The sequence below is a fragment of the Hippichthys cyanospilos genome, chromosome 5, assembly GCF_059441005.1.
Source record: "Hippichthys cyanospilos isolate Australia breed blue-spotted pipefish chromosome 5, RoL_Hcya_1.0, whole genome shotgun sequence".
In the NCBI taxonomy this organism is placed as follows: domain Eukaryota; kingdom Metazoa; phylum Chordata; class Actinopteri; order Syngnathiformes; family Syngnathidae; genus Hippichthys; species Hippichthys cyanospilos.
In genome coordinates, this window is record NC_142373.1 from 16034248 (window position 1) to 16048290 (window position 14043).

At 40.7% G+C, this 14043-nt stretch overlaps 1 protein-coding gene and 1 long non-coding RNA gene across 2 annotated transcripts; both read left to right on the forward strand.

Annotated features, from left to right (window-relative positions):
- slc5a3b (solute carrier family 5 member 3b) lies at nt 1–9283 on the forward strand. Its single transcript, XM_088415616.1, has 2 exons — nt 1–246; nt 5398–9283. Exon 2 carries the CDS (start codon nt 5598–5600, stop codon nt 7710–7712), a length of 2115 nt encoding a protein of 704 aa, XP_088271742.1. The 5' UTR covers nt 1–246; nt 5398–5597; the 3' UTR covers nt 7713–9283.
- Nucleotides 9284–9780: 497 nt separating this feature from the next.
- LOC148423764 (uncharacterized) lies at nt 9781–13585 on the forward strand. The gene is made up of 4 exons (XR_015865532.1): nt 9781–9869; nt 10902–10999; nt 13266–13359; nt 13453–13585. It is a non-coding gene; the product is annotated as an uncharacterized LOC148423764 (long non-coding RNA).
- The last annotated feature ends 458 nt before the right edge of the window (nt 13586–14043 follow it).

A 14043-nucleotide genomic window follows, 5' to 3' on the forward strand; every position in this document is an offset into this window, starting at 1 on the left:
GCTCGCTATAAGGGGGAGAGGCGGTTAGGAGGTCCGGCTTGTACAAGACAAGCCCGTCATTCAGAAAGCTTCTCATCCAGAGAGATACCGGAGGGGCGGCTTCCAACGGGACTCGAGCGACGACACAACCTGAAGCTTCTCCTCCTCCTCCTCGCATCTTTTGCCTGCTTTCGACTTGTGCATCCTCCTCACCTCTCGGGGGTGTGTTGCCGTCGCCTCTTTAGCATCCTGACGCTAGCTTGAAAGGTACGTTATTGTGCTCTTCGGTTATCAGCCTGTCACAACTTTTACTTCAACGTGTTTATCTGCAGCTATTTATGTTTATATTTTAACAAGAAGCGTCTTTTTAATGTATTTTCGCTCTTAATGCATTACTGTCATTTCCTGTTTCGAGGTGCCTTCACGTGTCTTGTTAAATGTAAAAAAAAATGGCACTTTATCCGCTTAATTTTACATATCAAATTATGATATTTAGGTGTTTAAAAGGCACGTAAACGTAAATTTTACGTTGAGGTAAGGAGGCTCGTAAGATACGCAGCAGGTTAAGCTACTCGAGTGAGTGATTGTTCCAGAAATTTCTCACCTAACACTACGCAGGTTCGCAACCTCAGGTGTCCGGAAACATTTATGGCTCGTGAGTCATTTTTTATTTGGGTCAGAGAAAGAATTGGACCCTATCCATGCTCACTTAAATTAATTTTCAGTTATGAGATTATGGAATCAATTTTTGCAATTTTAAAAGACAGTTGTTTTAACTCAAGAATGGAAATTGTACAGGTTTCTAACTTAGCATTACTCATTTTGTTCTTAACTTTTCTATAAGCAGCGTGGTGGTCTAGAGATTAGCATGTCTGCCGCACAACTCTGGGTCTCTTGTTTCAAATCTCACCTCTGGCAATCCTGTTTAGCGTAAAAAAAAAAAAAAAAATCTCTCGTTTGACAGATATTGATGATTGGGGGGGGGGGGGATTCCTTTCATGTATAGACACGAGTTCCTACCCTCAGGAACCCATGGAACACATGTTTTTGTCAGAGTAATACTTTTATTATCCAAAATATTATTCATTATTACTATTTATGATTTCATCATTGAATTTGTAAAATACAGGGATTGGTGTTTAAGCCTCACATTTCTGAGTTCTGGAAATTTCTCCACCTATACACAAGTTAGCGCAGTAGCAAGCTAATTAGCAAGCTAAAATGGCTTGCTAGTCCCTTTCGGGCTTTTTTTAAAATCCTTTATTACTACCTGTATGGTCTATATAAGTCCAGTAGCCATTTTATCTGCCTTAAAACAGTGTATGGTTCAAATCCCAATTAGAGCATTCCTGCCTGGAACCCACTTATCTCCCCTTACAAAGTTTCTTTCTCTATGACACACAAAGATATCACAGACTCTAAACTACCATTGGGTGTGAATCTGTCCTGCAATTGGCTGGCGACCAGTCCAGGGCATCCCCATTGTCCGTTGCTAGAGATGGGCGGATGAAGCTTCGTGAAGCTTCATGAAGCGTTGTGGTTTTCCTTCAAATTTTGCTTAGGTGCATCAGTGAACGCAACATTAGGAACATTTAGTAAAATGAGTCAAATTAAGGCAATTTATATTTGCACTGTATTTTGTACATAATTGTTATGATGATAGATTAAAAAAAATCTATTATGGAGTTTAGAAAGTTTGTCAACAAGTCTTCCAGTCTAACTGGCGACCTTTATACACATTACTAAGTCACTCGGTCACTGTGCAGTGAATTCAAGGAGCATTTTTCCATCCCAGTTGCCTTGCAACCTTGCGAGCTATTCTGCATGTGTCAGCTTTATTGTGCAGGTAGCCAGCAAGGGAGGGGTGGAGGGGTGGGGGCTTCGTCATTAGCGAATAAAGCATGGGCATATGCGTTGTTGTAGCGCTAGGTCTAATCCTCGAGGCTTACTTAATCGACTTCTGTCAGCTGTGTACAGACTGGTTTTGGTGTCTTATTGCAGAAGAAAAACAATAATACCTGGCCCGGCTCCAATTTCATCGCTCCTGCGGGGAGTTTACTTGTCGGATACAACTGACTTTATGCGTCCTGTCTCTAGAAGATAAGGCTGATAATAATTGGTCAGCTGAAATTAAGTTTTTTTCTTTTTTTTTTTTTTTTTTTTTAAGGTGTGATATTTCAAATGGAATCCTACTGGATTCCTAAAACAACAAGCAAAATATTCTCTTCCAAGATTTTTTTTTTCTTCAAAATCATGCAAGGTTTGTGGAATAATGGGCTTGTTGATGTAAATATTCAAATTATGTAAAACTTGTGTAATAATGGGCTTGTTTATGTAAACATTCACTGAGCACATGTTCTCATGTAAATGCATGAGTTTTTTAACATCTTACAGAATTGCACTTTTTTGTGAGTCAGTACCTGCAAAGAAAATTATTTCATGAATATTTTTTTTTTTTAAGTTCAAAATCATGCAAAAAATGTGTAATTATAGGTTTGTTAATTTTAACGCTCAAAGCTCTTAAGGGAGGCGCATTTTCTCATGTAAATGCATGATTTTATATTAACATTAACTCGGCCCTCAAATAGTGGGGCGGGCCCTCCTGGGGGGCACAGATGACCCCAGGGCGATTTTTTTTTTTTTTTGATACACTTGTTTTTTTTTTTCAGTTTTAGACTAACCTGTCACCTGTATAAACACTCTAAAAAAGTAATTGACAGTTTATTTATATCGCTTTTGATACGCTGTTTTTTTTAAATTCAGTATTAGACTAACCTGCAACCTGTATAAACGCTGTAAAAAAGTAGTTGAAAGTTGATTTATATCGATTTTGATGCACTGTCATTTTTTTCAGTTTTAGACTAACGTGTAACCTGTATTAACGCTGCAAAAAAGTAGTTGAAAGTTGATTCATATTGCTTTTGATACGCTGTTTTTTTTTCAATTTTAGATTAACCTTTAACCTGTTTAAAGGTAAAACAAGTAGCTGAAAGTAGATTCATATAGTTTTTTCATTTATTATTGAAAAGGATACTTTTTTAGGTATGCTTATACAATTTTTAGATATAATCTTATTTATAGTCCACTCGGCGGGTCGAGAGAAGGCACGGAAAGTTTTGTCTGTCTCCAGTAGAGCTTCACAATTACTTAAATTTTAATCGCGATCACGATATTGGCTGCCATGATTAATTAAGCTGATCCTCGGTCATATTAACATTTAAAAAGCCAACATGTCAAATCAAGAACTTTGTCATTCTACCACCAGGGGGCATTGTTTCCCGCATGTTTATATGACAAAAGCCTCTGCTTTTCTCACCCTACCATATTGACATATATTGACTTTGACCATCTCAGCTTAGCCTCGCCTACAGCAAACTGAGGCTATGCTAACAGCTCAAGCTAGTCTGTCCACATTCATTCAAATTGTCTCGCAAGACAAGGTGTACCACCTACCACAATTTTCTTGTTTATTTTTCGCAATGTTGTTTTAAAAGGCGTTGCTGTGTGTGAACCCGGCAACCTCCGTGAACGCAGTGTCAAATTTTTAATGGAGTAGTTCTTGTTCAGCCATTGCGCCATCAAGGTTGACATAATCTCTGGATTAGCGTCAGACGTCCATATGTCCACAATACGGTATAGCGAAAAATAAATGAAAGCGCATTCCCAAAAGTCCTCACTTGTTTTGTTTTGTTTGCTTTTGGTCCCTTGATATAGTTTTTTTTGTTTAAATGAATAAATAAGTACATAAAAAAAAATGTTCAGGTATGATTCAAAACAGGTGGACACCCCCGTGAATAAAATTGCCATTTGTAAGAAAATTTGCAATAGATTAAGCTATGGTCATAAATAAATATTTCCTATAAATGAACATTATATTCACTGATACCAAATAAGAAGCCATGAAATATTTTCACAGTAAGTCACACAAATTCTTAGAAAATCCAATAATAGTTTATAGCCAACATGTTTGTTCTGCACATTTGTGGCCTTTTGTCCACACTGTGAAATATTTTATATTTTAAATATTTAAAAAGGAAAAGGGAGAGAGACTTAAATCAGAGTACTATGCCAGCTGCGTTTGATTTATTACACTTTGGAAGAACACTTGTAGCAGTGTCTCTCAGATAGATCACGTAAACTTATTTTTACTTCTGACGCCTGCCAGAAAATGTATATTTCTGTCCTCCGGGACGCCTAAAATGATCAGGGTCGTTATATGCTGAGCTTGCTGCTGAGCTGCGCATCTGAATCAGGTGTGTTGGAGGACAGAAACTTTCAAAACATGTAGTGGTCTTCGAGGGCCGAGTTTGGACAGCCCGGCTTTAAAATATAAAGGCATGCAATGTTTTGCAAAGGAGCCGTTATAACACATTTTAGCAAACAGTTGATTCCTGTTCCAATTAATTTGCTTTTAATTTGAAAAGACAACTGTACTGTTCCTGTCACAGCATTTAAAATTGTTAAATTAGGTTTGCTCATGCCTGCAGAAACCTTGTTAAAATCTCACGGGCTCTCACTTACTACCATTTGTTTAAATAAACAATATAATAATAAAAAAAGAGCTAATTCTTGGGAGTATAAACTAAAGCTGTTTACTACATTCATAAAATGACTCCTTTGTGGGGATCATTGCTTAGACACAAAGCAGATGTGCTCTTAAAACTGGCCATGACTTTGCTGTAAGGCTCGTGTGCCACTTTGATAACTTGACAACAATCCTTTTTTTTTTTTTTTTTTTTATAAAGAATTTCAATTTTATTTATCCCGCAGGATACACAAGAAGGCCAGCAGTACGATAACTCAATTTTACAGCTTTATTAGAATGTCAGGAACAGATCCACTTTGTGTTGTGACTTTGGAAAACCAAATGTCATGCAATTTTCTGCTGATTTCCTTTTTTTTTTGGTAATAACCTTTGAATAAGTTTCAAAGATAAGTGAAATACAAACACATGATATGGGAATTACCATTTTGACTCCTTGATTTCTTACATAATCTTCCTTGTGCAGAATTATGCCCAATCTTTGATATTTCAATCAAATGCATTTCACATAGAAGGGAAAGCATTGAGAGAAGACATCAGGGAGCTGAAATTTCACCCCAATGGCGAAAGTTCAAGTTAGTTATCACACTAACCTAGTGTAAAATACTGCCTAGAATTACGTTGGAGAAATGACGAAAAAAAAAACTGCACAAGGGTTAAGCTTCTTTACATGTTTACAGTGCCCGTGCTTAATCTATTTTTTTTTTTTTAACCCCATTTTTACCTGGTAACCTTTGAGGGAGCATGTATGTTTGTGGTCACCATGTGTCATCTGTTTGTTTTGGATACTAAAACGCTGATGTAAACTTTGTGTCCAGAAGCCTTCCAGCTAAAAGCCAATCTCTAATAAGGTGTTTTTTTTCTTTGCCTTGCAGGAACAAAAACGCTATAGATTTTTCTAGACCAGAGGCCCCAAAGCACCCTCGAAAAGTGGGACAACCTGAGCGCCGGCGGATGAAGCGGAGTTAATGAATTAAACCAGACTGTGGATACTACAGCTTCCATCCAGACATCTCAGCGTAAAACAACTGAGGGCGTTTCTTTTCCAAGAAGTTGTTATTTTACCGGTGGAAAAATGGGACCCGGAATGGAAGCGGCCGACATCGCCGTGGTGGCGCTCTACTTCGTCCTAGTTCTGGTCATCGGCTTTTTGGCCATGTGGAAAGCCAACCGCAGCACGGTGAGCGGCTACTTCCTGGCCGGACGCTCCATGACGTGGATCGTGATCGGCGCCTCGCTCTTCGTGAGCAATATCGGCAGCGAGCATTTCATCGGACTCGCAGGGTCGGGAGCGGCCGGCGGCTTTGCTGTGGGAGCTTGGGAGTTCAACGCCCTTCTGCTTCTGCAGCTGCTCGGCTGGGTGTTCATTCCCGTGTACATCCACTCGGGCGTGTTCACCATGCCCGACTACCTGTCCAAACGCTTCGGGGGCAATCGGCTCAAGGTCTACTTTGCTTGCCTGTCGGTTCTCCTCTACATTTTCACCAAGCTGTCCGTGGACTTGTACGCCGGCGCCCTTTTCATCCAGGAGTCCCTCGGGTGGAATCTTTACCTTTCGATAGTCCTGCTCATTAGCATGACCGCGCTTCTCACCGTCACGGGGGGCCTGGTGGCGGTTTTGTACACGGACGCCCTTCAGGCCGTGCTGATGATCGGCGGGGCTTTGACGTTAACCATCATCAGCCTCGTCAAAGTGGGCGGGCTCGAAGGTGTGAGGGCTAAGTACATGGAAGCCGTCCCTAACGTCACCGCCATCTTGGCCACCGGGAATTATACCTATTCGCCGTCCTGCCGCATCCATCCCAAACCCAACTCCCTTCGTATCCTTCACGGGCCTTTGGACGAAGACATCCCGTGGCCGGGTTTCATTCTCGGTCAAACCACCGCTTCCATCTGGTACTGGTGCGCCGACCAGGTGATAGTTCAGCGGGTGCTGGCGGCGAAGAACATCGCTCACGCCAAATGCTCCACGCTCATGGCGGGATTCCTCAAGATCCTCCCCATGTTCGTCATCGTCATCCCGGGTATGATCTCGCGCATCCTGTTCGCAGACGAGATCGCCTGCATCGGACCCGAGCACTGCATGGCCGTGTGCGGCTCGTCGGCGGGCTGCTCCAACATCGCCTACCCGCGCCTGGTCATGGCCGTGATGCCCGTGGGACTCCGCGGTCTGATGATGGCGGTCATGATCGCCGCCCTGATGAGCGACCTGGACTCCATCTTCAACAGCGCCAGCACCATCTTCACCCTGGACATCTACCAGTTGGCTCGGAAGAAGGCGTCCCAGCGCGAGCTGCTCATCGTGGGCCGGCTTTTCGTCGTGCTCATGGTGGTCATCAGTATCGCTTGGGTTCCCGTCATCATCGAGATGCAAGGCGGGCAGACCTACCTTTACATCCAGGAGGTCGCCGGCTACCTCACGCCGCCCATCGCCGCCCTCTTCCTGCTCGGCGTCTTCTGGAAACGCTGCAACGAGAAAGGTGCCTTCTGGGGGGGCATGACCGGTTTCGTCCTGGGAACCGTGAGACTCGTCCTGGCTTTTATGTACCGCCAGCCTCGCTGCGACCAACCCGACACCCGACCGGCTTTCATCGTCCACGTCCACTACATGTACGTGGCGGCGGGTCTCTTCTGGATCTCGGGTTTCGTGGCCGTGGTGGTCAGTCTTCTCACGTCTCCGCCGGATGAGGATCAGATCCGGACCACCACGGTGTGGGGGCTCCGTTTTGTGGAAAAACTGCCCGAGAACAAAAAAGACCGAGAGCAAATGTACAGACTGACCGAGAAGAGCCACCGCAACGGCGACGCCGGCCTGCACAAAGATTTACCCCCGGACGTCCGAAAGGAGCGGTGCCTGGACGGCGCCGATATCAAACTCCTGGTCCCGTCCACGGACCGCGACCCGGCCACCCCCAGCGCCGAGCCCTCCCCCGCCACCACGCCCGCCGACAGGTTCCCCAAACTGGACGACGGCGGGCGGCACGAGGCCAGCAGGTGCATCCGCCTGCTGGACTGGTTCTGCGGCTTCAAGGAGCCCTCGCAGGACGCTCAGCCCAAAACGCCGCAGGACAACGCCAGGGTGATCGCGGAGATGCTCCACGAGCCCCCCCGGGTTAAAATCTTCCTCAACCTTGGCCTGCTCTTCGTCTGCTCCGTGGGAATCTTCATGTTTGTCATTTTCTCGCTGTAGTCAATCCTTGCAATCAACTGACTGGTGGGGGGGGCGGGATTTCACCAAGGCGGACTTCTCCGTCATTGTAGGCCTGTTACAAACAGATGAATTTATAAAGCTTTGAGAAGCTTCGTCTGTAATATTTACAGTTGTCTTTTGTAGCTGTCTAACAGGGATCTAAGCTTGTTCTAATCATTTTTTTTGGAATGATCGAAGCTTCCCCACCGACAAATTCTCCTCGAGACTTTTTGACGCTTATCTGGCACTTGCCTCTCCATTTTGTACAGCGCTTGTTATTAATCCTGCACTCTGGATATCTACTTGGATATCGAGGATCATTTTGCTCCAAATGAATTTGAATATTGGCCTTATTTGACATATGCACTTCTCGTTTTATTTTCGTGCGTGTATTGTGACAGGTTCTGCGATTCAGTTTTCTTGTTGACTGTGACTAAGCTTTGTTGCTACTGTAGCGTTCATTCTTGTGTTTTCTTTTCTTTGTGGGAAGAGTTTATTTAAGATTGTAAACCGTAACAGTTGTGTTCTAAATTTCATGCTGCTTAGATTTTAAATAAGAAGTGTGTATTAATATTTTGTCCTGTATATTGCAATTTGCATAATTCATGAAAAAAAAAAAATCCTAACCAAGTCTCTATTCTCTATGCGGGACCATTTATGACTTCATTTTTTCATATAATCCTATTAAGCTTTGCCTTTCTACTGGGGTACACTTTTGACTATTAAACACTTTTTGACATCCCATATAAAAAATGGAAAGAAGCACAAATCTGGGAGATTATTTAGTATGGTACTTAACTGTGTGGTGTTAAAAAAAATCTGTCGGTGTTGAACCCCAACAAAAAAGTGTATGCACTGCTAAGCATATTAATAACAACAACAAAAAAAGATTCTATATCCATTGATATTTGATGCATATCTCATGTTACGTTCAAAAAGTGCATAGATTCTGTTGCGTTTTCTTTTTTCCGTCAAATAATGTTCTCAAGTGTATCTACTGTGTGTACGCACTGCACTGCGTTTGCTTTTTAGCAAGTGCGACTTTTGTACAAACCTTTACCAAATGTGTCTTAGTGTGAGCTTATAGACTGGACACAAGTCAAAGTCAAACAGTACACGCAAAAAAAGTTTTACACTCACAACATGTGTGCTGTGTTATTGATTCCATCTGCGAAATCAGCTTTTTTTGTGTTGTACTTTTTCAGTAAGTCGCGTATTATTAATTTTAATAGACGGTCACTGTTGGATTTAATTGAACAAAGTTCATTCTTTAGATAACAGAGAAAGAAAACCAACAAAAAAACATGATGTTATTGGATTGTGTACCAGAGTTCAATAATTTCTTGTTAGATTTGAAATTGTCGCGTTATTTGACGGCGCAACTGTTTAATCGACGTCAGGTGTGAATGATGGAAGATTCTGGCTGTTATCGAGATGATCACTGGGAAAGAGCTTTAAACCTTCTCATTTTTTATTTCATCTTTTTATTTCAAAGAAAGATAGGCTACATTGTTATTTTTATGGAGTTTGTTTGAAGAGATTTTAAATAAAGAACTTTGTGTAAACCAAAAGTCGTGATTGTTTTTATTGTTTAAGACCCTTGAATTTTTATTTATATATATATATATATATATATATATATATATATATATATATATATATATATATATATATATAGTCCTCCTGTCTGTCCTTGGTAAGATGCCATTTTACCGCATGTTGTCGCCTAAAAATGACATCACGGGTATTTATGTCAGGTAATGACCAATCACAACTCACCAGTTTTGTAAATTAGATCACGTGACATCTAGACCAGAGCCCGCATGCTATTTTTTTTTATAAGCCACTTAAAACATACCACAGAATGGACATCTCTTATTATGTTCAAAAACAGGTCAATTCTGCTGCTAAATTCGTATTCCATATTCACAAAACTGTGTTGACACATTAAATGTAATTATTTTATCTGTTTTATTGTGTGTTGTTTTTGAAAAATTGCGAAACGCATTCAATTCTGAGATGAAATTTATAACTCCATAAACCAAAAAGCCAGGTAACCCCCCTTTCGGCCTGAAAATGGTTTCATCCACATCTATGCTGGAGGGCCAACTCAAGCGACTTGTTTTTTTTCCTTTCCGTCGTCCTGTCAAAACGAAAGTAAGTATACCTTGTGTAAACATCAAAATATGCCACATTTCTTAACACCTCCTCAACACCAACGCGTTATTGTCTCAGTTTTGTGTGTGCTGCGGTTACTGTTAAGTTGCTAACTAAGCTTTTTTCACGCTAAAATGTGAAGTTTTGTCCGAATTTTACGTCGGTTTCGACCTTCCTACCTGAGACCTGAAGTCCGTTTTTTTTTAAATAACTCCAGTTAGCAAGCCACTTTTTGCGGGCATGTGTATATCCACCACACAGTTGTCACATCATATACAGTATTACCATACGAAAAAACATTGCAAGTACTTTATTTTCGTATGACAGGGGCATATGAAATTAATCCGTTCCGGAGTAGGGATCGTAAGGCAAAATCGTCAGTAACAAAATAGTGTAGTAAGTACTACTTATATATATCATACATGTAAATAATTAAATGACACCATAAGTAAAAAAATACTTAAAGGAAAAATTAAATTTTATTTACCTTTGGAATGATGTGACTTGAGCTACATACAACTATATTCCATAGCGAGAGTAACAGGCCTTCTTTAGACTTCGTTTCCATACTAATCATCTTCTTTAACGTCGCTAGCAATCTTGAGACCCTTGGCTAACCAATTCCAGTTTGAATTAAGCACTAAAATGCACAATAAATACGATATCGAAAGCACTCACCCCAGATCAAATCTTTAACATCTTAGTGACACTGTGATGCCGACCAATAGCAGACCAGCATCTTAGGGACGTCGTGACGCTGACCAATAGCAGACCAGCATTGTAGTGTTGTATGCAGTGACGCATGTAGTGACGTATGAGCGTTTTGCGAGTCATACGCACATTGGCCAAGTTTGAATTTTGTAATTGTTGTTGATGCCGTAAAGCGGGAAAAATGCTGCAAAGAAGGGATGACAAAACTTAGTATTCCACTTGGTAAGGTGAAAAAAGTGTAAGCCAGGGATGCCGTAACCTGGGGGTCCATTGTAAATTTAAACCATTTACTTTCACATTTTCACATCATCTTGTATTTAGACTACTTCCTGGGTCCGTGTCAAAGAATCATGAGAAATGAAGTCAGACCACAACGATTTGAGCTTTCTGGTGGCGTGTTCCCAATGTTGGACAGCAAGGTATGTTGTGCAGTTTGACTATAATTTTATGAACAATAATTTGCAAAAAACAAACCAAACAAATAAAAGGTCTCCCATTCAACGATTGGCAGTTATATGGAGAAGAAAGAAAAAAGATGAGTACTGAACTTGCTAGTTCATGAGAAAATTATAAGGGGGACTTGGAAAGAATGTATAATTTATTCGACAAATCAAAACTCAAATGGCAGTGGCAGGGAATACAAATTTTACCACACTCGCACGACACAGGGACCATGCAATTAAAAAAAAGGTTTGCTCCAGTAGCCTGTTAAAATTTCATCCAAGATAACATGTATTATTAGTTAATGTCTTAACATGAAAACCAGTCACCAGATTGACCATCAATCTCATTTTGAAACATAATTAAAGCCTCAAAAATCATTTTCTACACCGCTTGCTGTGTTCAAATTATCGGTGGCCTTTTTTTTTTTTTTTTTTTTAAGCTAACATTAAGCAAAGAGCAGAGTAGTCGCCTGTAAATCAGGAGGCACAAACAACCCCCACAAAAGTCGCTTTATGGATCATGTGGTCAGCAAAGCTGCAAGTCATGAGCAATCCAAGCGTCTTTTTGAAGATATCCATGTATCGCTCCTAATGTGGGGCTTTTTACCAGAGGGGAATAAATTCATTTCGTTACCATGTTTGACATCCGACGATATATTTAGTCGTTGCTTTTGACAAGGATTACGTAAGGCCTTGGCGAGGTTTTATTAATCCGTTCAGATGCAGAAGAGGATTGGCTGATTGCGCCCGTTTGCTTTGGATGCAGCCAACTGACGATCAAGTTCATGACCTCACTTGAGATACCAAAGATTTTGTGCTTTTTACTTTAGATACCACAAGTTTCTTTCGTTTTTCGGTTGTAAGGTAACATCTAAAGAAGCGTGATCTTTTTCTTTTTTTCTTTTTTTTTGGTATTTAGATGGTGACTCAATGTCCTGTCCTGTGACTTATGGCAACAAGTTAACCCAATGTAGCATGTGCTTTTTTTTTTTGAACACTTTATTCCTCACTCCCTTTCTCTGAAAGACTTAAGGTCAATAAGCAGCAGATGATTTCAAACCACTTTATTTTGTTCCCCTAAACTTTCCACTTCCTCATTTTCAATAAGGAAGTTTGCAGTCTAGCCTTTTTTTTTTTTTTTTTTTTTGAGGCTGCTACCACATGATCTGTTGCGTTGTCCATCATTCTTCAAATCAGGAGCTTATGAAGATGATGACATGCATATGTTGAGAAGTATTACCGTGCAAAACAAAAACATATTTGATGAGAATTTTACTATTATTCTTATGACTATTTTAAAAGACAAGAATTATCATCCATTGCACAAAAAGAGTTCACCGGGCATGCCAATTTATATTTATGAAGCGTGTTATAGGCAAGTATACAAATTAAAATGTGGAGACGTCATCAAGAGACGTCATGAACTTGAACTTAAATGAAGACAACTTTTGGCTGCTGTAAATTTGTATTGTGGTGGGGGTTAAAGATCAGCTTGATCGTAAAAATGCCATTGTCAACGATGCTCTATGGAAATGCTATATTTCTGTTTATTACCCCTCAGGAAGGACGGGCGTGCTTGTACAGTATTCCCTCATGCTCTACATTGTCTTGTTTTGTTATACTTTCATTTTGACTAAATTCACATGGTCACTCAAGTTCTCCTACGCGTTTTAACCTCCGCCCAGCTTTTTCTCCCCGACCCTGTGTCTCTCAAGAGGAAACCCCATGATATTGTCTTGGTGGAAAACTACTGGCATTCAGGCCAAGCTTTGTTCATTGTCTTACATCGGACGGGCCCAAAAACACGAAGCGTCTTCTGTAACGAATGCAACAAAGGACTTCACGCTGTTTTACAAGCGATTTCATTCGTCAGGCTTTGTAATCAAACTCTATCAACTTTGGATGTAACGGGAATAAAAGGAAAAAAAAAACAGAGTGGCGATTGTTATCGGCTTGCGAAGTAAACTCAAGGCGACCCGTTTCCTTGCCTCGAGGCCCGCTGAGTGTTTTTCATCACAGGGGGTGCTGAGGTTTCTGTTCAAAAGTTCTAAGGCACCGTTTCCTGTCACATCCGGATGGTTTATAGATAAATCCATTGATAGATGATTAAGTTACCATTTGGCATCAGGTCTGTCTTTCCTCATGTTAAAAAAAGGCTGCGAACTGTAATTCCAATCAAAACAAAAAATGACAGTGGTTAAAACGCCACTTATCTCCTCAATCACATTATGTTCTCATTCAGGCATCAATTTTTAATCTGATGGGGAAGTCTTTGTGGCTGTTATGTTACCAAGCGACAGCTCCAGATTCTCAAGAGAACCACGTGCTTCCCAAAGGTAGATGAAAACACTGCACACTTTCATCTATATTTTCTTGGTTAATAGTTACATTCATCCATTCATTTTCTAAAGTGCCTTTCCTCTTTACAGGTGATTTAAGGCGTCAAAGACAACGGACTGATCGTTGGATAATTGCAATGCAAGTACAGTATCAGTTGATATCACACATCAAAAAGCCAGATTTGGGTCAAAATTTGCCTGGGGTCAAAGGTCATAATTCTACCTTTAAACAATGCACCATATTTTTTGCACTATAAATCACACTTAAAATGCTTTATCAGAAATTGACAGTGCGCCTTATAACCCATTTCACCTTGCATATGGAAATTTCCCAACAATGTACCAGTTCAGTCTGTGCTTTATAATCTTAGATATATTAAAAAATGGTACTTATCAAAGTATTAACTTTTCTCTGCTTGAAATGGTTAATTACGGAAAGTGTGCCTTTTTTCTCCGAACCCAAAAGTTTTTTTAAAAAACTGCTAAACATGCAATACATATTTTTGTATACTGACCAACTCACCTGTTTTGGGTGTTTGGTCATGTGACGTTTGCAAGCCGCACTTTAATTGGCTGTTACCTGAGCCTTGAGCACCTATGATATAATTTCCCATCGACAGCAAGTGACAATGCATGGTATATTTTTATGTATCTTTCAAGAGCCCCAATCCCACAAACTTT

What these genes read in the sequence shown, in the direction of transcription:
- slc5a3b (XM_088415616.1), top strand. Translation starts at nt 5,598, where the DNA reads ATGGGACCCGGAATGGAAGCGGCCGACATCGCCGTGGTGGCGCTCTAC.